General features: G+C 38.1%; 1 protein-coding gene across 23 annotated transcripts in view; it reads left to right on the top strand.

Annotated features, from left to right (window-relative positions):
• Positions 1 to 25,911, top strand: part of CEP112 (centrosomal protein 112) — a 535,678-nt gene that overhangs the window by 242,504 nt on the left and 267,263 nt on the right. For all 23 annotated transcript variants that reach the window (XM_077972556.1, XM_077972553.1, XM_077972559.1 and 20 more), the window contains one exon: positions 22,717 to 22,899. In XM_077972556.1, the coding sequence (XP_077828682.1) occupies positions 22,717 to 22,899 (183 nt within the window). The remainder of the gene's footprint in view (positions 1 to 22,716; positions 22,900 to 25,911) is intronic.

Raw genomic sequence — 25,911 nt, 5'->3', positions numbered from 1 at the left:
GGGAAGGGTGAGAGCACTGAGGTATTATCATGAAGTGTGGGTTTGAGCAGCTGCCCATGTAATGAAACAAAACACAGAGGTTTTAGTATATTCCTCATTACAAGGTTGACCACTGGAGGAACTGAGAGGAATGGAGTAACTAGTAAAATGGTGACAAGAGTGGGAGAGAGGAGCGAGGGAGTGTAAATGAGCTAAATCCCCATTTGTCCTAGTAGAAAACCTATAAGGAGTGTCTAGCTTTGGTAATTAGAGAGCTCTGTAGCATGTTTTGTAGAGGCAGGGAAGTAATCACCAGAGAAAGGAGCACAGACGTGTTTTAAAAGAGTTGCCACTAGTACAGGAGTGGGATGGGGCAAGGACCTGTTACTTTTTGTTAGAAGATGAGGTTTACCATTTTATTTTTAAAAATCATGTGTGCACATATACAGACACATATGCACATATGAATATGTATACTTTACATATTCATATATAAGAGATATATGTTCTGTTCCAAAAAAAATAATTCATATAGATTTTAATCCCAAAATTTTATTTCTTAGAACATATCCTATAGAAATATTTATACATGTGCAAAAAGATGCATGTTCATCCATGTTTTGGGAGGATTATTTGTAATATTGAAAAAAGTTGTAAATAAAATGAATGATTAAATAAATTATGCTGGCCGGGCGTGGTGGCTCACACCTGTAATCCCAGCACTTTGGGAGGCCGAGGCAGGCAGATCGCAAGGTCAGGAGATTGAGACCATCCTGGCTAACACAGCAAAACCCTGTCTCTACTAAAAATGCAAAAAATTAGCCGGGCGTGGTGGCGGGCGCCTGTAGTCCCAGCCACTCGGGAGGCTGAGGCAGGAGAATGGCGTGAACCCGGGAGGCGGAGTCTGCAGTGAGCCGAAATGGCACTACTGCACTCCAGCCTGGATTTGACAGAGCGAGACTCTGTCTCAAAAATAAATAAATAAATAATGCTAAATACCTACTGTGGAATACAATATACTTATTAAAAAGATTGATATAAATCTGAAGGTGCCAACATATGCAGATTTCTAAGACATGTTGGTGAGGGAAATAAAGCACTTCTTAGAACACTTTGTATATTATGATCCCATTGATGTAAAATTAAAACATTGTGTCTCAAAGTTAGATATGTAAATTCAGTGAAAAAATTCTGTAAGATTATACATGACTATGGAATTGGCCTGGAATTATGGGTTAGGGTTATGATGAATTGAGACTTTCATTGTATGCTCTAAATAACCTTTTTTACTTCAAATTTCATAATGAGCATATGTTATGCATTACTTGGATAAGTAAAACATTAAAATTATGAATGCTAAGAAACAATACAATGGAATAAATATTTTGGAGCATTTATATTATATTTCTTTTTTTTTCTTAGAGATGGGGTCTTGCTCTGTCTCCCAGGCAGGAGTGCTGTGGTGCGATTATGGCTCACTGCAACCTTTAACTCCTGGGCTCAAGCAATCCTCTTACCTTAGCCTCCCAAAGTGCTGGGATTACAGGCATGAGCCACTGTGCCTGGTCTGTATTGTATTCTATAGCATTTTAAGTGGGTAATACATTTGGATTAATGAAATAGAAAATAAATTCAAACAATTTATATGCAATGTAAAAAATAACCAATAAGTGAAAAGCCTAAAAGAGAAGAAAAGACAGAAGATAGAGCTGACACATTATTTTCAACAGTGCCAAAGTATGGATAACTTCAGACTTTCTAACTGCAAAAGCCAGTGCAATGGAGTTATTCTATCAGATTTTTAAAAAAATGGTTTTATATAAAAATGAAGTAGTTAATTTCCAATTAATATGTGATGGTGACTGAAAGTCCTTCTAACACATGCCAAATTAAAAATATGTATTTCTCCTGAAATACACTTTTATCTAAAGAGCCATGGAGGGTGTTTTCCACAACTTTAGTAATGGGAGGAAGTGGCTTGGAAACTGGTTTTAGAAACTAAGTTCAGAAAACTATATGAAGAAAGCTGGAATTGGGGAGTAAGGGGTGGTAACAGGGAGGGAAACAGAGGTAATTATTAATCAAATGTAAATAAAAATATTAAGGAAGGGCAATGAATGTTACTTTTTATTATGCTATAGTTACAAAGTATAATTGAGGTATTTTTGTATTAAAAACAATATTAGAAGCACTAAGAAAAATAAGAAAAATGTCAGCTCCTCTATGTAAACTGATGAAGGAACAGGGGAGAAGGGAAAACCAAATTTAAAGCTCTTTATGTAACACAAATGCTAATCAGAGGTTATTATACTACAAGGTGAGTATAAGATGTAACAGAATTCTCTGTGGGAGTTTTAAAATTATATTCCCATTTTGATGATAATCACATGGGTCACAAATTTATAACCAAGTGTGGCCAAATGATGTCAGCACCTGATTTGCATTTATGTTGTAGTTGTTTTGGCACACCACTGACTTTGAAAGTCAGACACAATAAGAAAAAACACGAAGGAAAATTTAAATGCGTTTGACTAAATAAAAAGTATTTTGAGTTAAAAAAGTAATTGAAGAAATAATTGAAGCAGATATCTTAGGCAAAGAGTAACTCTCCTTATAAAATTAATAAATGTATAATATATAAAGATAATTAGCAGATAAATATAGTAATTAGCATAAATCATAAGAAAATCATTAATGTCCCAATAAGTGACCTGGCAAAGGAAAGAAAGAGATAAGAAATGAATCAAGTGAACAGCTGTGTGGAAACATCTTTAGCCTTGGTGTTAATAAAAATGCAAATTAGAATTAACCATGATGTGCCATCTAAAGTCGGTAAAAGTTTAGTGAAATTGGTACTTTTATACATGCTAGTGGCATTATAGGCTTTTTGGAAAGGATTCTGGCAGTTTCTATCAAGAGTCATGAAAAACGCTTACACCCTCTGACCCAATTATCCTTAACCTCAAAAATCAGACAGAAATATAAAAACAATGTTGTTAATTATTTTTTAGAGAATGAAATCATGGTGAATTCTTTTTTTGTATACCCCCTATTATCCACATTGTGACAGTTTCACTCTTTCAATGTAAAAAATGTATGTAAATTTGTCTGGAAGTATATTAAACTTCAAAGGCTTTTCTCAGAATGATAGATTTTAAAATCTATCAAATTTTTGTCTTTGTATTTTCTTGATCAAAAATAATACTAACACAGGAAGGGATACTGATGAATTCTTTAAAGAACTGATACTATTAATGGAAGCCATATACCACTGCATCAATTTTTCTTTTTTTTTTTTTCATGAAAAAGAGATGATACAAATGTAGTATATAACAGGAATGTAAAAAACACATACAAGCATACCTCAGGTGAGTGCAGATTTCACCTGTTTTTATTCTTTCTATATCTAGAGGCCTATACATTAGAATCAATGCTGAGAACGAAGATCCCAGGTGGTAGTTCACTAAGGAAAGATGAAGGCAGGAGTATGAACTAGTACATTTTAGGAGAATATTTATTGATGTGACAATATACAAACATTTTTAGTTAGCTTTTTTTTTTTTTCCAGCAGAATATTGTATTAACTGTAACGGTATTTCCCCTGACCACTCCACAAATTGTTCGGATTTTTTCCTGTGGAAGTTTATCCTGACAAACGATAGGCATACAGTAGTGAGCTCTACAAGCCAGCATGAGTACACTAAGAATGAAGCCGATTAAACTAAGCTCATTTGCTTCTTTGAACAGGGTAGCCAGGCTGGTAGATAAGGAAATAGGAGTAGATGTAATATATCTGGCTTTCATGGAGCCATCTGACGGTGTCTACATGAAGGCAGTTTGGGGAAATATGGTTCGAATATTGGTACCTTTATGTGGTTAAGTGATAGTTCAAAGGGCCATCTCTGAATGATTAGTGTCAACCTGAAGTGAGATTTCTGTGTCTCTCAGTCAGTCGAGGATGATAAGGGATTAAAAAAAAAAGTTTAAAGTTTCCCAATGCTTAGAGTTCTGAGGAATAGTTAATATGCAGGATTAAAAAAAAATGAGTTTTCTGCAGCTTTAAACAGGCTGGAATTAAGAAGATTACATTTATTGGGGTTGAATATAAAATGCCATGCTTTGGTTTAGAAAATCAGTTGCAAACGTAGAAGGAAGACAGAGAGCCACAGAGATAAGGGGAGTGTGGTGCCTGGGACACAGGGGACAAGAGAGCTAGCAGATACAGTCCCAGGTATTGTTTATGTTTCAGGTCACATAAGGAATAGGTCGATTTTGGTCACCACATTTTAAGCAGGCCACTGACAAACTTGAACATGTTCAGAGAAGAGTTTTCAGAATATAGAAAGGTCTGGAACTATGTCAGAGGGGATATTTAAAGGGAGGATTGCATCTCTCTCTGTAAATTTAAGGTCTGAATTTCAGGGAGCATTGGGCTTGGTCTGTGTGATAAAAATCCTAAAAACCCACAGTTATTAGGATCTACCCTGGACCAGGCTACTCTGCATGCTTTACACATATTCAGCCACTCCCCATCTTCACAGTTTATATATATATATATATATAATTTTTTAGACAGAGTCCCGCTCTGTCACCCAGGCTGGAGTGCCAGTGGTGCAATCTTGGCTCACTGCAACCTCTGCCACCCAGGTTCAAGCGATTCTCCTGCCTCAGCCTCCCAAGTAGCTGGGATTACAGGTGTGTGCTTCACCTCCTGGCTAATTTTTGTATTTTTAGTAGAGACGGGGTTTCGCCATGTTGGCCAGGCTGGTCTCAAACTCCTGACGTCAGGTGATCCGCCCGCCTCTGCCTCCCAAAGTGCTGGGATTACAGGCGTGAGCCACTGCGCCTGACCCACAGAAATCTTGTGAGATAGCTGCCACTGTTTATTGTTTTCATCTTCTAGTTGTAGAAACTGAAGTATCCATTTAAGGAAGTGGCCCAGGGTCCCACACAGTTCATAGAACCCTGCTCTTGACCCCACTCTAAATGCACTCCCACGGAGTTCCAGGGGGCAGAAATTGAACCCATATATAGATGGTACCGTGAGGAATATTTTCTATTGTTTCAAGGTAGTTCTTTTCTGAAGAACTCTTCCTTCAAATGTGCAACAGTTTTTCTTGTGAGAAAGTAAGTTTCCAGTGTGAGTGGGTTGCGGTGTATTTTTGGAGTGTTATGGAGGGGTACTGTGCCTTCCGGGGGCTGTCCTACTGCAGTGGTCTCTTCCAAAACCAGGATTCTGGGACTTTCTGTTCATCTGCCTGATTAGTTCCCAGCCCCTCTTGACAGACCGACCTCTCTCATTCCACCGCTGACTCATTCACTTAGGTACCTGTCTGGCTGGATTTCCCCGTGTCAGGACTCTTGCCTACTTTCTCAGTTGCCACTCAAATGGAAGTGTGAACATTTTTCTATTGTTTTGTTTTTTTCTCTAAAAGGTAAAATTGTAAGTGTTATGATGATAGCATTTCACATCAGGAGGGGATTTAGATGCCGAGCATCTGGGCCCTCGCTTCTCCAACTCAGGTAAGGTGATCCCGGGGGGAGTGTGAGCAAGTGCTAGGGGTTCCTGAGGCTGCGTACATGCTTCTTGGAGTGTTGCATTCACTCAGTTAGATTGTGGGAAAGCAACGTAGTTTTACTATTGAGGTAACATTCCTATTAAAACAAACATAGACTTTCCTGTTTTGTAAAATGCAAAGTTCTCATGAATTTTTAAGACAAAATAGGACATTTCAAAGAAACTTCCAGCTTGCAGAGGCTGCTTCAGGCTGTGCCCTCAGATCCCCCAGGGGGGTCCTATTCATCTTCACTGCTGCTAAGAGTACTTTGGTGGAAAAGTTTTAAAAGCATTTATCCCGTCTAATCCTCACATTTTATAATGAGGGAACTGACTGACATTCAGAGGAGATGAATGGACTTGTGCCTTCTGGGCCTCAGTTTCCTTCTCCAGTTTTAATTTTTGAGCCCCTCTCTTACAGAAAGCATCGTGCCAGAAACTGTAATGAAGTGAAAACAGCAAAGTAGTATTTTAAAGTATCGTAGCCAAAATCCAGGCATAAAGTGTGCAGATGTGGAAAGAAAAACATCAAACACATGGGCTAAATGCTCACACAAATATCCTGTAAAGCCCAAGCTTTCATCAAGATTTCCTGTTTCTTTCCTGTATAACCCATTGGAACAAAAAGACAATTCTAATTGTCTTTTCACAAACCTCATTCAAGTTGGAAACAAACAGCCAAGCAGGCATGCTAGGACTTCCTGGACTACAGACATTTCTTTGGCAACTCCACGATATCATTCTTTAATCTTGTATTTTATATCTTTGCTTTCCACTACAAAGCCTTGAAGGAGAAATGTAGTTCAGCAGATAAACAAGTGGCCAGCTCTCCAGAAAGAATAAGTGCTTATTGTCAATGATTACAGAAATAAAACAAAACAAAACAAAACAACACTGAAGGGCCAACTTCTTACAAGCTGCCATTATTTAAAACTTAAAATATTTTGGTAGCAAAGATAGTAGCAAAGACAGAACAAATTATGCAAGATAAGCAAGTAGGAAATTTTAAGTGAAGGTCAGTTGGGATATTTAAAAAGCAGATAGCACGCGATTCCCAATCTTTGTCCTTTGTAAATATTCTAGTCGTTAATTAGCTAGGTGGTATAACCTTCAAGCTTAGGCTTTTTAAATTTTTATTTATTTATTTATTTATTTATTTTTGAGACAAAGTCTCTCTCTGTCGCCCAGGCTGGAGTGCAGTGGCACAATCTTGGCTCACTGCAACCTCTGCCTCCCAGGTTCAATGAATTCTCCTGCCTCAGCCTCCCAGGTAGCTGGGACTACAGGCGCATGCCACCGCACCCGGCTAATTTTTTTTTTTTTTTTTTTTGTATTTTAGTAGAGATGGGGTTTCACCATGTTGCCCAGACTGGTCTTGAACTCCTGAGCTCAGGCAATCCGCCTGCCTTGGCCTCTGAAAGTGCTAGGATTACAGGAGTGAGCCACCGCGCCTGGCCAGGCTTCTTTTAAATGAAACTATTTAGTCTACACTGGAAAAGGAGATGGTGGAAAGGAAGAGAGGGAGGAAAGAAGGAAGACACTAGCATATGTTCCCAGGAAGGTAGAGATACTGGGCAGGACCCGTATTACGCAGGGAGCTGCTAGCCTCTGATGATGGCCAGGTCTCTCTCCTGTGCCTGGTGAGAAAAGAAGGGAAGGCCAGGTGTGTAGAAGTTTGTGGATCTGCAAAAGGCAGATGAAGACTTTCTTATTACTGAGGTTTTTCTTTGTCAGATAGGCGGCAAGATCATTTGCTGAGACTGGAGGAATTACATGGACAGGAGAGCAAATAAAAGTGGGAATTGTTTGAAATTATTTGGGTGATAGCAAGACTGATCCGAGTAGAAAGACTTCGTAAACTTTCTCTTCAGTATTGAGGTTCCAGATGAGGTTAATGACCGTGGATTTGTGGGGCTCCCTAAAATCCCTTCAAAATGGATTTCCATATGACTTATTGATTTCTAGATATATATGATTTATTGTATGTCCAGTATGCTGCTATTACTCTCTTTGTTTTATTCTTGCTCACCTTATCATACTCTTTTTGAAAGTCTTTTTTTGCTTGACATTCCTCTTCCAATTCATAATAAATAATTTTTGAACCCCAACTACATATCAGCCCCTGTGGTGTCCTCAGTGGTGATCGAGACAAATGCAATCCTTGATCTAATGGTGCTTCCTTTCAAATTACTTATTTGAATAAGCACCAAATTCAGGGAATGCAGCTACACCACAAGTCACAGATTGGTCCTGCAGGCAATGGCAAAGTACCAGATTCCCAGCCGTTAGGCTGCCAGACTCGGAGGCCGAGGCAGTGATGCTCGGGCCCCTGTGTCCAGGTCCAGTGGTTGGAGCCTAGAGTCATAGAATGGGCGCTGATATTTAGTGAAAGACAATTGAAGAGCCTTCTCTTCCTCTTTTTTTTTCTTTTGACCTGAAGCTGTTCTCATCTAGGTTAAAACAAGTGGCACCTTTAGCTAGAGTGAATATTAAAAGAGCAAAGATGGGCTGGGTGCAGTGGCTCATGCCTGTATTTCCAGTAACTCAGGAGGCCCAGGAGGGAGGATTGCTTGGAGCCAGGAGTGAGAGACCAGCCTGGGCAATGTATTGAGGCCCCTATCTCTATAAAAAAAAAAAATAGACTGGTATGGTGGCTTGTGCCTGTGTTCCAAGCTATTTTAGAGGCTAAGGTTCCAGAGTTGTTTGAGCCTGGGAGTTCAACGTTACAGTGAGCTTTGATAGCACCACTGCACTCCATCCAGCCTGGGTGACAGAGCAAGACCCCATTCAAAAAAAAAAAAAAAAAAGAAAAAGTTTTCCTGGATAGTTATATGGACTAACTCATTATTTAAGTACATTTAAAATATAAAGTAGTACCTTCTTTAAGTACATTTAAAATATAAAGTAGAACTAATGCCTTCTCAATCATTCATTATTTAACACATGTTTATTGAGTGACTACTTTGTGCTAAACACAAGTGCTTAGGATATAACAGTGAACAAAATATAGAGTCTTTACCCTTATGATGATGGAGAAAAACACTACCACTACCCGCTATCACTACCAACCACCACTACTACCATACACACACACACACGCACACACACACATGCACGCACATCTTTTTCAAAACAAAATTTAAGGTAGGGTGAGGTAATAATAACTGTTTTGAAGAAAAATAAAGCAAGCTAAAGTGTGAGTGAAAGGGCTACTTTATAAATGGTTATTATTTTATACAAGGTGTTATTGTAGTTAAGATTGTTAGTGAAGGACTCTACTGAAATGATATTCAAATTAAGACCTGGATGAAGTAAAGGAGGAAGCCGTACAAAAACCTGAGGTAAGGAAAGAACATTTCAGGCAGAGGGAAGAGCAGTTGCAACAGCCATGAGAGATGGGTTAGTTTGTAGCTGGAATGGAGTGAACTTGGAAGAGAGTGGTAGGAGCCAAAGTACAGTACAGGGTAGATTTTATCACATCCTATGGATTGTGGTGGGAGATTGGATTTTATTCTGAGTGTGTTGAGAAGCCATTGGAGCATTTGAGCAAGATCTGGTTTGCATTTTTTTTTTTTTTTTTTTTTTTGAGGTGGAGTCTCACTCTGTCACCCAGGCTGGAGTGCAGTGGCATGATCTCAGCTCGCTGCAGCCTCCACCTCCTGGGTTCAAGTGATTCTCTTGCTTCAGCCTCCCAAGTAGCTGAGACTACAGGTGCCTGCCACCACGTCTGGCTAATTTTTTATTGTATTTTTAGTAGAGACATGGTTTCACTATGTTGGCCAGGCTGGTCTCAAACTCCTGACCTCGTGATCCACCCACCTCAGCCTTCCAAAGTGCTGGGATTATAGGCATGAGTCACTGCACCCGGCCTGGTTTGCATTTTTGAAAGATCTCTCCAGCTGCTGTGTGGAGCTTTGATTATAGTGGAGGCAGGAGAGGAAGCAGGGGACCTAGTTAGAGGATGATTGCAGTGGGCTGGTTAGAGGTTACCCGGGCTGGGACTAGGGTGGGAATGGTGGGGGAGATGGCGAGTCGTCAGATTTGGGATCTGTTTTGCAGGCAGGACTTGTCAATGGATGTGAAATAGAATGTAAGGTAAAGAGGGGGCTAAAATGTGACCTAGAAGTTTTCCAGCTGAGCAGCCAGGTGGATGGTGGTGACAGACACTGAGACATGAGTAGAGAGAAGAGAAGGGAACTTCCAGGACTGAGTCTAGGGGCTGCTGACACTTACATATGAGGAAGAGGTGGAGGAAGCAGCAAAAGAGACTGAGAAGGAACAACCAGTGAGGTAAAAGGAAAGTCTAAGAGGGTGGGATTTCCCATAAGCCGTGTGCAGTGTTTCAGGAAGGAGGAAGTGAGTAACCACTTGTTTCAGGTGTTGCCAAGAAGGGACGTTAGATGGGGACTGAGAACTGACCGCTGGATGGCGAGGTCTTCAGCCACCTCAACAACACTGGTTTCGGTAGAATGTGGGAACCAAAGCCTGAATTATGTGGGTGGACAGACGATGGGTTGTGAGCAGCCATTTTGAGGAATTTTGAAAGAAAAGGGAGCAGAGAAATGGGTGGTATCTAGAGGGACATATGGGGTCAAGGGAAAGTTTTTAAAAAATGAGATACACTAAAGACATGTTTGCTTGTTGATGAGACTGATCCACTGGAGAAGGAAATATTGATGATGCAGAGAGTGGTGGGATAATTTCAAGAGCAACATGCTTAATTTGGCAAGAAAGAATGGAGTCCAGTGTACAGATGAAGGAACTCGCCTTAGGTAGCTGCAAGGCCAGCCATGCGTCCAAGCCGTAGGTAAAGCAGGGTCTTTGCAGGTGGACCAGCCAATTTGGTGATGGTGAAGATGAAGCAGCTGTCTCTGCCTACTTGTAATTCTGTTTTTCGAATGCTACCTTGTTTCATTCAAAATGATGAATAATTTACAAAGCATTGTGGTAGGCAAGATAAGGAAGGTAAAAAGAAAGTAAAGACATAGTGCTATATATTGGAGGAGTTTACAACCCGGTTGACCTATTCGTCCTTCTAAATTATGAACTCTAACTGGCAAACTGATATGATTTTTATATTTCATGTTCATTCAAAAGCAGTGACATACTAGATTAATACATGGACATTTCATCGAGAACTGAATGTGTTTTAGAGAAACACATAAAGTAAAATGAATTAAAATATACAGTTAAGACTTTTTTTCCTAAAAATTTTGAACTCCTTCTATATGGAGTTCATTAATTTAGTTAATTAGTTAATTAATGTTAATTATTTTTAGTTGCTTTTCTCAATTTGTGTGGCTTAAGTTGTCCATTATTAAACCATGAAAACAAAAACTCCTTTTGAAGCATTTGACTATCTGGGTTCCTCCCGAGTTTCAACTGAGATCTGGCAGATAAAAACACAGAAAGTAATAGCTCATTTTTCAAAAAGTTTTAAAAGCTCAGGGTGATTGTCACTCATCACCTACAGGTGCCAGAGAAGTGTTTTGAAGTGTTAAATGGGAAGATAACTGCAGGAGATAGCGCCTGCTTCCAGCCTTGCTTCATCTATCAGCTTGCTCATCACAGCTGTGCTTCCAGCCTTCTGCTTGCCCTGTATCATGAGCTTCGGGAGCTTCAGCAGGCAGTAGTCCTGGCTGTTGATGGTTGGCTGGAGAGGAAAAGGAATGAAGAAGCAGTGTATGCTGGCAGGCCCTGGTGCCATCTCTAACAGCGGTTATCACAGCAACATTAAACTTTTAAATAAGGACAACTTCCATACCTAAACTGAACTGTTGATTGACAGATTTCATGGATGGCCCTTTTTGTTGTAACAAATATCTAATCTGGGAGCCACATGGCCATCCCCAAATGACACATTCTATTTCTGTTCTTGACACACTGCCTGCTTTTTACAATTTTTTTGTGCCTATTTCTATTAAAGTGTTCAGAAAGTCAGACCAGATTGTAGTATTTTCTGTGCTAAAATGTAGTTTTACTCTGACTCCAGAGACTCAGAGAAGATTGTATATGTCCTTAGTTTTATCTTTAAGGGAGTCTTTCTCATATAGTGAAGTATCCAATAGCATGTTTTATATCATATAACTGCGACTAAAAAGAAAGATTCCAACATCTTTTAGTGAGGATATGAAATCAGTCTAGTGAAACTACTGCCTTTATGGTAGACTCTGCCCCATTGGCACAAAATGTCTGCAGCTCTAACAAATTTAGTAACTTATTTTGACATTTCAAGTGTGCAATTTTGCAGATGCAAACTGTTCAGAGACATAACCTGATGATGTTAAATATATATCTCATTACATGAAAAATACCAGGGCCTGATGTACCTGTTGCCTATTTCTTAGTATGCATCTTAACATCATGAGTCTAATGACCTACATATTATGTTGGTGCAAAAGTAATTGCGGATTTTGCCATGAAAGTAATGGCAAACACAACAATTACTTCCACAGTTACTTTTGCACCAACCTAATAAAACTAGTACTAAATTTTACAACCAAGAAGCAAAGGTTTTCCACAGAGAGCCCTTGAGTAGAACATGAGAGGAAAGTGTTACCTGGCAAGCCCTGTAGAAAAATCTCTGTCTATTAATGCTAACACTTTAAAGCAACGTGTCCCTTGAACAGTTAATCTGATGATCAATATAATTTTGGATAGAGTTTACAATGTTTGAACTGTCTTTCATCTTTGTTTTTTTTAAATGTGGCATGTTGATAATTGTTTGTGATTTTTACTAGGCAGTAGTCTTTTCTGCTACTTACTTTCCTGCTACTTCAGTCACGACAGAACTGCCTTGGCTTACTATGGGGGAAGGGTCAAAGTATCAGAAAAGTGAGAATATGAGAGTGGTTTTGTTGCTTTACGCTAGAGAAGCCAGTGCATGAGAGGGCCTAGAGGATATGGCCTTTACTAGGGTGCTAAGGTGCACTGCTGGGAGGGGCACTGATAGCACTGAGCCAGCTCCATGGTGGTTTCCTCTGTATTCTGGGGCTAACGGTAGGAGATGCGCTATGGAACTGAGCTGCGGACTTTCAACAGGAAAGTTGGGTTCCAAAATGGCAGGCACTATGTGGGCACTTGGATATCAGATGGAAGGTAGACGTGATTACTGTACTGGACAGTAAGGCTAGACAGGCCCTTCAGGTGTCTTGCCCTGCAGGGATCTGTGGTGATAATGAGCTGGGTTCTGAGAGATAAGATAGAGAGCCAGTGAGAATACTACTTGGCTTGTACAACATCAAGAAAAACGTCCAGAACTGGTGAGTGAAAATAAAACAGTTTTCCACTTAGGGTGGAAAATCATAGTCCTCTACCAAGTTTCCCAGATCTGAGTCGGTTCACAGACCCAGAACCCATTTGTTATAAGAGAAACCACATCCCTTGTTTAAGAGTCTTGCACTGCCACCAGAAGTAAATATTGCCCCCGAAGGGAGCTGCTGGCATTTGACGTGGTCCTGCACACAAAGAAGAAAGAAAAAATTTTACCCAAATCTTACCTTCCAGAAACAACTGCTATTAATCTTAGGTGAGCATTATTCTAGAAATTTCTATGAGAGATTGATAAATAGAAGAATAAGTAGATATATAGACAAAAACAATTTTCTAGAAACAGGACCATGCTACATTTGCCACTTTTAATTAAAATATTAAATTACATGTGAAATTATTTGAAGAAACAAGGGAAATGGAAAGATTTCTCTCATTTTTTCTTTTTTATTTATTTTTTATAGAGATAGGGTCTTGGTACATTGCCTAGACTGGTCTCAAACTCCTGGGCTCAAGTGATCATCTCACCTTGGCCTCCCAAAGTGCTGAGATAACAGGAGTGAGCCACTGTGCCCAGTGGAAATGGAAATATTTCTAAAATTTAGGAAAACATTTTTTTAACCACATAAGAGATTATTTCTTAGAATGTTAGAAATTAAAAATACATTGAAGTTAGAGTAATTTTTAAATTTTGTGGTTCAATTTTGAAGGCATTAATTACTCCTTATTTGGAGAAAAATTAAACTGCCTATACTTCCTTCCACCTACTTATATCAGTCTATTTTGTCAACCATAGTATTATTCATACATTGTTGAAGTTTATAACATTTATATTTTGTTCCATAACCATAATTCTCACAGTTACATAAACTTAGCTTTTTATTTAAATCAATTATGTGCTCACCACCAGGATTTTTGCACAACTTCATACCTGAGTTCTTATTTTGGTCTATTATTGACTTACTGAGATTTCATCAAGTAGCTTTTCCAAGAAGGGCTTAGAGTTGTATTCACTGCGTTTTTGCATGCTTGAGCATCACTATGTGTTCTCTTATTTGTGAAGGATATCTTAGCTGGGCATAAAATGTTTTGATCATTCTTTTTTCCCCTGACACTTTGTACACATCATCCATTGCCTTTTGGTGCAAACATTGGTCTTAAAACAGGTTCTCTGGTCATCTCTTGCTTGAAATTTATCCCCAATTTTTTTTATTTATTTTATTTTTTTTTCAAGAGTGGTTTGGGGACTATAGTCCTTGAGTTTTTTTTCATGTTTCTTTTCCTCAATTGGAATCTATTTTTCTTGGTCTACAGTGTGTCTTTTTGATATACACATTCATCTCTTCATTCATTTTAGGGAAATTTTCGGATACCATAGTCTGTGTTTACATGGATTTTCTTTTCACGTTTTCTTTCTACTTTAGCTTCTCTTTGTCTTTTTCCTGGACCTTTATTATGATTACCTCAAGCCTTTATCTATGTCAACGATTTGATTTTTCACCATGTTTATTCAGCTCATTGTTTCTGATTTAGAATCAATTTTGTGATGGAGTTATTTGGGTCCCTAGTTAATTCTGTTGTTTTATCTTGTTATCCTTGCATTATTCTTTCATTACACTCATGTTCTTATTAAGTTCTCTTATAATTGTTTCTGGTTTTTAACGATGGGCCTCTTCCTTACTTTCTTCTTTTCCTCTTCTTTGTCGCTAAGTTCACCTTTCTCCTAATGTAATTGATGTTTCTCTAGTTTTCATACTTTTCTCCCTCATCTTGCTTGGGCTTAACGTGGGCACCTGTGTCCAAATCTGTTAAATGGACTGATATAATATTCATGAATTCTCTTTGACTACTTTTCAGCCTGTCTGTCCTCCTCTGAATTTCAGTATGAAGGCACAGGTATTTCATTGCGTTTACTTTTTTTGTGAGATCATGATAGGGATGGAGAAAAAGAGCTTAGTTGCAGTTCTGAACAACTTCTGTTAGAGAAACTGATACTGGCTCTGTCTTTTATCAATTTATTAATGTCTTACACTGGGGTTTTTCTATGTATTAGAGAGTGTTTTATTTTTTATGTGAACTCTAAATCTTATGTTCTATCAGAGAGAATCAGCCCAAGTTTCCTACTTTCCTAACTTTATTTATCTCTCTCCTGTAGCCATTTTTACTCCATTGAAATTGTCCTCCTTATCTTCCACCCAGGCAGAAGGGAAAGTATCAACTGAATGATACATCTTCAGTTCATTTTTCTCTAAAACTGGGATACTGGAAAATAATCCTCAGCATAATTTCAACTTACCAGTTCTATTTCTAGGGTATAGGGACAAAAGAGTATGTCTCATCAAACCATGTCAGAATCTTCTCTTTCTTTCCTTGACTACCTCCTTTTGAAATTTGTGGCCAAGTTATTATTCTTCTTTCCTTGGTTGTTCACTGCCAGTGAATGTTCTCATGTTCTGTATTAAACATTTGTTTTTGTTCTTTTCACAATTTTCAGTTTTCCCTATTATCTTTACCCAGAAGTTTCAGTGCCAAGTATGTTCAGTATGAGGCATCGGTTTCTCTTGGAATACAGTTATTCTCCTGTTGGTAAAGTCATTCCAGCAGCAGCTGAATGACCAACCATCATGGTTTTATAGGGAAGGTTTTTAGATTAAGATTAACATTGTACTAGCTAGCCTCTAAGTCCCTCCAAATTCTTAAACTTCCATATTTCTATTCACTTAAGGGAGAGCAATTATTGTTGAGTTGTAGGACAGATATAACCCCAGGGCATCTAACTGTGACTGCCTCTCTTCCTTCTTTTCTAGCCAGAGAATATGGAGAACCACTCTCCCTACTTTCTCTAGTTTTAACCCATTTTTACACCAGGGCTATGTAGAATATAGAGTTTGTAATTTGATTACTTTCAAGATTATTTTGGTTAGTATTTTATACCATCATTTCCGCTTTTCAATGTGTTAGGGTGCATCCTTCTATAATTTATGTTTCTAGCGCTGGTGTTCCTCACATTAAGTTATGTTATTGGGATGTATTAGTCTTCTACATATTGTATATTGAGAAGAAATGACTTTTTCCATGTCCTTTTCTGTTTCTTTAAATGATTATTAAAGTGGTTCAGGCCATATTTGCTAGCACTAATTTCACTGTAAAACAGTTACCAGAACTTAAACTATATATCCCAAGATCCCTCGGGACTTGGATGTCCAGTGGCTCCATCTTGGTCTTTCTTGGGACCTAGAATGTGCTCTTGCCCTTAGGCGCTTACATGAAAGTTCAGTTGGAATGAAGACATCATCATCAAGCTGTAGAAGGATTTCGTCTGTTCTAAAATGGAGGCTGATGCTTTTAGGGACTTCAGAACTGGAAAACTTTACTCTTGAATTTCAAGTTCAGCCTGTATTATGGAGTAGCATAGTGGGTGGAGCAGGACCCTTCTTCTTTTTCTTTTTTTTTTTGAGACAGAGTTTTACTCTTGTTGCCTAGGCTGGAGTGCAATGGCGCAATCTCAGCTCACTGCAACCTCCACCTCCCGGGTTCAAGCGATTTTCCTACTTCAGCCTCCAGACTAGCTGGGATTGCAGGCATGCGCCACCACGCCCAGCTAATTTTGTATTTGTAGTAGAGACAGGGTTTCTCCATGTTGTCCAGGCTGGTCTCAGACTTCTGACCTCAGATGATCTGCCCACCTCGGCCTCCCAGAGTGCTCGGATTACAGGTATAAACCACTGCATCCGGCCCCTTTTTCATCTCCTGTTTTGACCTACAAAAATGACAATTTCCTACAAGTCAACCCAGTATTTTCTAGGCGATGAACCCCAACCACAAGCTGTCAACCCTAGCATCTCGGAGGACTATCAGTTGCCACCAGGTGCTTGCAAGTGAGGGCTGACACTACCATTGTCCCTGGAAGACATGCCAGTCTGCTTTAATATGTTTACGGTGGGCACATACCTGGTGTTGTTATCTGTCTCATAGCTCAGTGCTTTTGGATTGTGGAACTTGAAGCCTTCCCTCTTTTATTACAGGGAACTCCTTAGCCAACCTTAATTAAGCAGGGTCCTCGATCATGGTGCCTCCAGTTCTCCCTTGTAGCATGTATTATGGGTCTGGATACCCCACACCCCTTAACTTAGAAGGCTTATTAACCATTTAATACTCATTTTGTGGGTTCTGTCTGCTTTTATGTCCTCTACAATGTCCAGAATTTACCACCTCCTGGTCATCATTAACTCCATTAGACATTGCTGTTGGTCAACCAAAGTATCTACTAGTCCACCACGAAGAAGATGTGCTATTTTGTGTTCACCTTTGAGATGTGTCCACAAGAAAAGGACAAATGGAAAGTCCAAATGACTCTTTAACATTTATTTACACGGATGAGGTTAGGCACCAGTAAAACGTTTTATTTACAGATCTACCTTGAAGATGTCCTTTGCAGTTACGAATACCATTGTCAAGATATTCCCCCAACATTAGGGTTTCTCCTCTGGACTCTACCATTTATCTGGAGAAGACACCCCTGCCAGAAGATACTGACAGTGCGGAAGCCTAGGAAAAGACCAGAAAGGGCTCATGACATCCAGAAGTTACCCACATAGTGTTGCACTTAGCAGAGAAGCCTGAGCTATTGCACTTTAAATTGAAAATTATTCTCCACTCAAGCAGGAGAGGTAAAAGCGAATGATATTTAAAAGGCTTTGGCAACCTTGAGATTTGTTCATTAAGTAGAATCACTGAGCAATAGGCCCTGGCAAAATATCAAACTAATAATCATTTATGACTATTTATGTTTAGGCTTGAAATGTGATGATCACTATTTCATTTTTTTCCTGATTTTTAAAAATGAGTAAAGTGAAATTTGAACATGGGAATGATCATTCATGAGTCTATGAGAAACTTCAAATGTCTCTGTTTAGAAAGTTACTGTGAAAGTGCATTAATACTAGAGACCAGAACAAGGAGGTATCATTACTAATGGTCTCACAGCTAGTTCTAGTCATGTGTTTTCTGTTGGGAGAAAATTCTGCAATTCTTTTGCCCCAATTATAGCTCATTTGGTTACTTTTCTTATTCTAGAATATTATAAAATATTTTGCTTTTAATCAGTTTTAAGTCACATTCCTTCTTCCAATATTTCTGAGGCTTTGAAGAAGATCTCAGTAGAACTTTCTACCTCCCATTTCCCTTCAGTGTGTTACATACTTAAATGATTTTGATTCAAGTGTATAATTTTATTTTAATGATCCTTGGTGGTGTAACACTGAGTAGAAATAACGTGTCCAAGAACTAAAAATATTCCAGCTCAGTTATTCATTCACTCAGTTTCCTGAGCAAAATGTCATAACAGCAATACAATTTGAAATATCTCTTTTGTTGGGATTAACATAGTTGTGTGAGACACAGAACAAAGCGTATACATTTATTTTAAATAAAGAAAACTTTCTTACTCGTTGTAGTATCTATTAGGAGAAAATGTTTATACTATTTTTTCTGAATATTGCCAATAGTAGAATAATATGGGGAAAACCCCTAAATTTTAAATAAATATAAATCACTATAACACTTCACTGTTCTGAGATGCAAAACACATTTTGCCTTATTATTCATACATTATTTTATTGTTATAAGTGTATATGTTGAAGAGTTTGCATACTTTTCTTCTTCTAAATAACAATACATTTATGTTTTGTTAAATACGGTGGGCACATACCTGGTGTTGTTATCTGTCTCATAGCTCAGTGCTTTTGGATTGTGGAACTTGAAGCCTTCCCTCTTTTATTACAGGGAACTCCTTAATAAGTTTTTCCAACTCTTTTTTTTTTATTATTATACTTTAAGTTCTGGGATACGTGTGCAGAATGTGCAGGTTTGTTACATAGGTATACATGTGCCATGGTGGTTTGCTGCACCCATCAACCCGTCACCTACATTAGGTATTTCTCCTAATGCAATCCCTTCCCTAGCCCCCGACCCCCCGACAGGCCCCGGTGTGTGATGTTCCCCTCCCTGTGTCCATGTGTTCTCATTGTTCAGCTCACACTTATGAGTGAGGACATGGGGTGTTTGGTTTTCTGTTCCTGTGTTAATTTGCTGAGAATGATGGTTTCCAGCTTCATCCATGTTTGTGCAAAGGACATGAACTCGTCATTTTTTATGGCTGCATAGTGTGGTGTATATGTGCCACATTTTCTTTATCTAGTCTATCATTGGTTGGCATTTGAGTTAGTTCCAAGTCTTTGCTATTGTGAATAGTGCTGCAATAAACACACATGTGCATGTGTCTTTTTTTTTTTTGAGATGGAGTCTCGCTCCATCATCCAGGCTGGAGTGCAGTGGCACAATCTCAGCTCACTGCAAGCTCCCCCTCCCGGGTTCACGCCATTCTCCCACCTCAGCCTCCTGAGTAGCTGGGACTACAGGCACCCACCACTACGCTCGGCTAATTTTGTTTTTGTTTTTGTATTTTTTGTAGAGATGGGATTTCACCATGTTAGCCAGATGGTCTCGATCTCTTGATCTCATGATCCACCCGCCTCAGCCTCCCAAAGTGCTGGGATTACAAGCATGAGCCACTGCACCCAGCCATGCATGTGTCTTTATAGTAGAATGATTTAAAATCCTTTGGGTATATGCCCAGTAATGGGATTGTGGGTCAAATGGTATTTCTGATTCTAGATCCTTGAGGAATTGCCACACTGTCTTCCACCATGGTTGAACTAATTTACATTCCTACCAACAGTGTAAAAGTGTTCCTGTTTCTCCACATCCTCTCCAGCATCTGTTGTTTCCTAACTTTTTGTGATCGCCATTCCAACTGGTGTGAGATGGTATCTCATTGTGGTTTTGATTGCATTTCTCTAATGACTAGTTATCATGAGTTTTTTTTCATATGTTTGTTGTCTGTATACATGTATTCTTTTGAGAAGTGTCTGTTCATATCCTTCATCCACTATTTAATGGGGTTATTTTTTTCTTGTAAATTTGTCTAAGTTCTTTGTAGATTCTGGATATTAACTCTTTGTCAGATGGATAGATTGCAAAACTTTTCTCTCATTCTGTATGTTGCCTGTTCACTCTGATGATAGTTTCTTTTGCTGCGTGGAAGCTCTTTGGTTTAATTAGATCCTATTTGTCAATTTTGACTTTTGTTGCCGTTGCTTTTGGTGTTTTAGTCATGAAGTCTTTGCCCATGCCTCTGTCCTGAATGGTATTGCCTAGGTTTTCTTCTAGGATTTTTATGGTTTTAGGTCTTACGTTTAAGTCTTTAATCCATCTTGAGTTAATTTTTGTATAAGGTGTAAGGAAGGGGTCCAGTTTCATTTTTCTGCATATGGCTAGCCAGTTTTCCCAGCATCGTTTATTAAATAGGGAATCCTTTCCCCATTGCTTGTTTTTGTCAGGTTTGTCAAAGATTAGATGGTTGTAGATGTGTGGCATTATTTCTGAGGCCTCTGTTCTGTTCCATTGGTCTATATATCTGTTTTGGTACCAGTACCTTGCTGTTCTGGTTACTGTAGCCTTGTAGTATAGTTTGAAGTCAGATAGCATGATGCCTCCAGCTTTGTTTTTTTTTTTTTTTTTTTTTTTGCTCAGGATTATCTTGGCTATATACTCTTTTTTGGTTCCATATGAAATTTAAATTAGTTTTTTGTAATTCTGTGAAGAAAGACAATGGTAGCTTGATGGGGATAGCATTGAATCTATAAATTACTTTGGGCAGTATGACCATTTTCTCGATATTGATTCTTCTTATACATGAGCATGGAATGTTTTTCCATTTGTTTGTGTTCTCTCTGATTTCCTTGAGCACTGGTTTGTAGTTCTCCTTGAGGAGGTATTTCACATCCCTTGTAAGTTGTATTCCTAGGTATTTTATTCTCTTTGTAGCAATTGTGAATGGGAATTCACTCATGATTTGGCTCTCTGTTTGTCTATTATTGGTATGTAGGAATGCTTGTGATTTTTGCATATTGATTTTGTATGCTGAGACTTTGCTGAAGTTGCTTATCAGCTTAAGGGGATTTTGGACTGAGACAATGGGGTTTTCCAAATATACAGTCATGTCATCTGCAAACAGAGACAATGTGACTTTCTCTCTTTCTATTTGAATCCCTTTATTTCTTTCTCTTGCCTGATTGCCCTGGCCAGAACTTCCAATACCATATTGAATAGGAGTAGTGAGAGTCTTGTTCTGGTTTTCAAAGGGAATACTTCCAGCTTTTGCCCATTCAGTATGATATTGGCTGTGGGTTTGTCATAAATAGCTCTTACTATTTTGAGATACATTCCATCAATACCTAGTTTATTGAGAGTTTTTAGCATGAAGGGATGTTGAATTTTATCAAAGACCTTTTCTGCATCTATTGAGATAATCATGTGTATTTTGTGATTGGTTCTGTTTATATGATGGATTACGTTTATTGATTTGTGTATGTTGAACCAGCCTTGCATCCCGGGGATGAAGCCGACTTGGTCGTGGTGGATAAGCTTTTTGATGTGCTGCTCTATTTGGTTTGCCAGTATTTTATTGAGGATTTTTGCATCGATGTTCATCAGGGATAATGGCCTGAAATTTTCTTTTTTTGTTGTGTCTCTGCTGGGTTTTGGTATCAGGATGATGCTGGCCTCATAAAATGAATTACGGAGGAGTCCCACTTTTTCTGTTGTTTGGAATAGTTTCAGAAGGAATGGTACCAGCTCCTCTTTAATCACATTAAGAAAACATTTTGAAGCCCATGTTTTAAAGCAAATTTCGTTTGTGTTTTGATTCTTGATTTGTCATAAGCAGATAAGAATTTCAAAGTTAAAAAAGAAAACTTCTGAAATTTAGTGCAGTGTGCATGCCTGGAGAAATGAATGCTATAGCTTTAAGATAAGGTAGTCTGGTGATTCATTGCACGAAACAAGATCGATTTGGAGCAGGCTCCTACTGTTAGCTTTTTTGAACATGGATTCTCACGCCGAAAATAACACAACATATTCTAGATAACAGCAGTTTTTCCCCCTGAAATCCACCAAAACTGAAGAAAAATCCAAGTGACTGTTCTTAGCAGCTGTGTGGCCTGGAGTTCACTGGGGAAGCTGGCTTCCTGCCGTCCCCTATTCATCACCTGCTTCAAAGACAGCCTGGCTGGCTATAGTTTGCAGGCCAGGTAGGGTGCCATTGTGCACAGTCTGGGAGGATTAGTATCAAAGCTGCGGCAACCAGGCCCTTGGTCTCGGGCTGCCATTCAGTCTAGCAGGGAGAGGCTAAGACTGGCCAAGGTCACAGTCTCCAGTGTGGAGTGGACTGGGAAAGGATCCTGAGAATAGAATGCTCTTTATGAAATCATGGCGCAAGCTTGCAGCACAGCAGGTGCCCTTCTGGAACACATAACATCTGTTTATGTTGGTATACCGTAGCTGACAACGAGATAATGGAGCTTTGAAATTTATCATTTTATTTTTTAAAAGACAACTGTATATACAAGAATCCAGATGCGTATTTAGATCCGATCTTTTATTTGTAAATCATGAAGAAAGCTGATCGATTTAATTGCTGCTTTTTACATGTGTATATTTAAGCAAAAAGCAAAGCGTACTGACTATTAACCATTTATAACCATTGCTGATCAGTAATACCCGAATTCTTGGGGAGGAAGTGACTAGCATTCGAGATAATTTTTTTCAATATTCAGACATTTGTGTCAACAGATTGCAGAAGGATTTACTGAATATGCCCAACTATTTTGATTAGGAGGTTTGTATAACCACCACCCCAACAAATGAGAGTATTTCAAGGGTGAGGTAATAATGATGCAAAAATAAAAATTTTCAACTTGGACAAATTAGAGAAAAATTAAGCTGTACATGAGTTGTCATGACGACAAGGATGTTCTGTTGATGAACTGTCCTCCTCATTGTCCAATCAGATAGTAGAGCTGAAGCTGGAGCATGAACAGGAGAAGACGCACCTATTACAGCAGCATAACGCAGAGAAGGATAGCCTAGTCCGAGACCATGAACGGGAAATTGAAAACCTGGAAAAACAGCTTCGCGCTGCCAATATGGAGCACGAAGATCAAATTCAGGAGTTCAAGAAACGAGATGCACAGGTAATTATCAATAATATTTGATGAAACGGGTATCTGTTTTTAAAAAGTCATCAGCGTTTAATGTTTTCTTCTTCTTCTTGTTGATGCACGCTGTTTGATCATTTGCAAAACTGACATATAAATGTGATTTTTTTTTGTTTTTCTCCTCCCAACCCCCCCGTTTTGGGATGAATAAAGCCTTAACTACAGAAACCACAGGTAGCCAGATTAAAAATCCCATGGCGCGCTATAACTTGGCCCCCTTTTTTATAATCTTGTCTCAGTTCCTTTCATGATGGATTTTTTTTAAGGTATCTGCCCCTTACCCCTCCCTTCAGCCTTAGCAAATCCCTATGAAATATATCAGCCTCACTCCTTGCTTTTTGTTTTAATCTCTGTAGGTAATCAAGCAGCTGTTTTAATATTTGCTTTTCCTTCCTAGTGTTGCTGTTTTCATTAGACTATATTTGATTAGATCACTCAGATGGTAATTGATAAAAATGACTCCAGAGAAGGGCTATTTCCCATCAGGTCTGTTGCTTTTTCCTGCACACACACATGCCTCCTAGCCCACATCTCTGTAGTCCCTGTTGGAAGCCATTTGGCAGAATAACCCCCAGCTGTGGTAGCATTTGACTCCTCAAACTTGTGGATGAAATGTGCACTGTCAGCATGGAAAATTATCTTTATAAATTTCAGATGAAAAAAGAAATCTTATTGGATGTGTATCTTTGTGATACAATACATTCTTTAGAATATATATAATCAAGGGCCTTTAGTGTATCCTCTTGAGATTGCTGTGAAATTGTATTAAAGAAAAATTTAAGAGCAATTGATAACAATAAAAAGATAATGTTCTTTTCTAATAAAAACATATTGTATACTAGGTCTAAATACCCCTTTTCCCATTGAAATCTAACCATGCTAACCACACCACACAAGCTTCTTCCTCTAGTTATCCTTCCTCCCCAAATAATATAATTTTCAAACAAAACAAACCTTCTGTTATATTATGTCTTTCAACAATTCTATAATTATCTAAACATAAACACACTACTAATTAAGTAAGATGTTAATTTTTTTGAGTGGACAGCGGGAGGTGGTAAGGCAAAGAATAGGAGTTATTGGTTATTTTTCACTTGACCTTGAGTTGTCTTCTATCTTCAGAGAATAACTGATGCAATATGAATATACTCAGCACAGGTTTTGTTGTCAATGATATACATTTACAGTACAATTATTTTCAACTTGTTTTACGGTGGTTTGCTGCCTAAAAACGTAGTCATTGTAGTGCCCATGGTACCAGAATACTCAGGTGGTTCCTGTTAAATCATCGTGTATTATATTTTGCCACCAACCTCATTAGATCCTTTATGAAATATATGCTGGTGTTTTGACTCAATTTATTAGGAATATTTTCTAGTTCATATTCTCTTTCAAATATGATGTTAAACCTTACCATTGTTTTCCCATGGCAAGAGATATGGGTTCTGAGTCAGTGTAGGATTTGTTTGCGTGGTATAATTGTATAATGGATAAAATAAAATACACTAATTTACATAACTTCCTATTATTTGGGGGCTGTTATGGGAAGCCGATACAAGTGGAGGCCAAATTTAGAGGGAACCTTTGTGATTTTGCATGAGTCGTATCTGCCATATAGGGTGCGGTTCATCCAATCATAACAAAAGGGAAATTTTAGTACTATTACGTATAATAAAGCCACAGGGATAGTACAATGAGGCTATTAATTGAATTTCTTCCTATTGAAACATTAAGTATGAGGACTATATGACCTCCTCAAATGCTGTAGTTTAAGATTATATTTCTCATATTTCGTGTCTTTCTTGGAACGTTTTACTAATTGGAATTGCTGTCAAGGGAATGCCAGTAAGCAATGGAAACAGGCTAAATGCATTCTTGCTCAAAAGGAAAATAATTTTGTGTATGTTGTACTTAGTCGTTCTTAGAGAATACAATTTCTAAAACTTTTAGCAATGAGCTATATTTAAAAAAATCTTATCATGTGTACTAAAATACTCATAATTTGTATTTATCTTTGGTTATTTATTGAGGATATTAATTCAAAGTTTCCTTCAGGTAAGTCTTAAATTTTCAAAATCTATCTCTTCATGGTTGTGGTCTAAATAATGTAATGTATAATACCTTTTAAGTTCTAAATTCATTCACAAATTTCAAGAAAACAAAGTAGGCATATAATTTTCAAAACAGAAGATCTTTTTCAAATCACTGTGTTGTAGTTTGATGCAGAACAGACATATTAAATATTAGATTGTATAATTTTTTAAATTTTAATTCCAGAGAGATTTGATTTTCAGTTAATGTGTGGCTATTCTAGCTTAGCAATGGAGGCCATTTTGTAAAAAGGACTATTTGAAATACTTAACCAAAAGAGGACCAGTGAAATATCTATTTTGAAATCTATGGCTTTGTTTGCTGCTTCCCTTCCACCAGATTCTTAACTGAGTACAGTTTCCTTAAAATCTATTTTTGACTTCTTCCAAATATGTAGCACGTTGTATGCTGATTAGAAAATCATTATTATAAAGTATAGTTACCAACCTTAAGGTGAATCATTCCAACTAGGGACTTCCTTTTGGTGAGTATGTTTTATAATTATTATAGGTTAATTGTTATTCTAATAATTTCTGTTTTAAAGAGCAATGGTAAGATATAGAAATGCACCAAGGACAATGAACTAGTCTCCTCATTTTATTTGGTTCAGTTAGCTAATTATTTTATGTGTATATTATATTTTTGTTATAGTACTTTGATTTTCAATGGCAAGATATATTATATTATGGTACTTAAATTTGCTAATGTGCATACCAAATTTTACCGCCATCATACAAGATGTTCAATCTGGTATCTATCTAAGGTCATATGTTTAAGAAAAAGCATTCAGACCAGTAGAAATCAAGACTTGTAGAAATTCATAACCTCACTGTCAAACATTTCTCATTTACCAGGTCTCTCTTATTGAAATTAGTTTGGAGAATGATCTCATTGATT

The sequence above is a fragment of the Macaca mulatta genome, chromosome 16 (genome assembly GCF_049350105.2).
Source record: "Macaca mulatta isolate MMU2019108-1 chromosome 16, T2T-MMU8v2.0, whole genome shotgun sequence".
Lineage (NCBI taxonomy): Eukaryota > Metazoa > Chordata > Mammalia > Primates > Cercopithecidae > Macaca > Macaca mulatta.
This window is presented reverse-complemented; position numbering and strand designations above follow the sequence as displayed.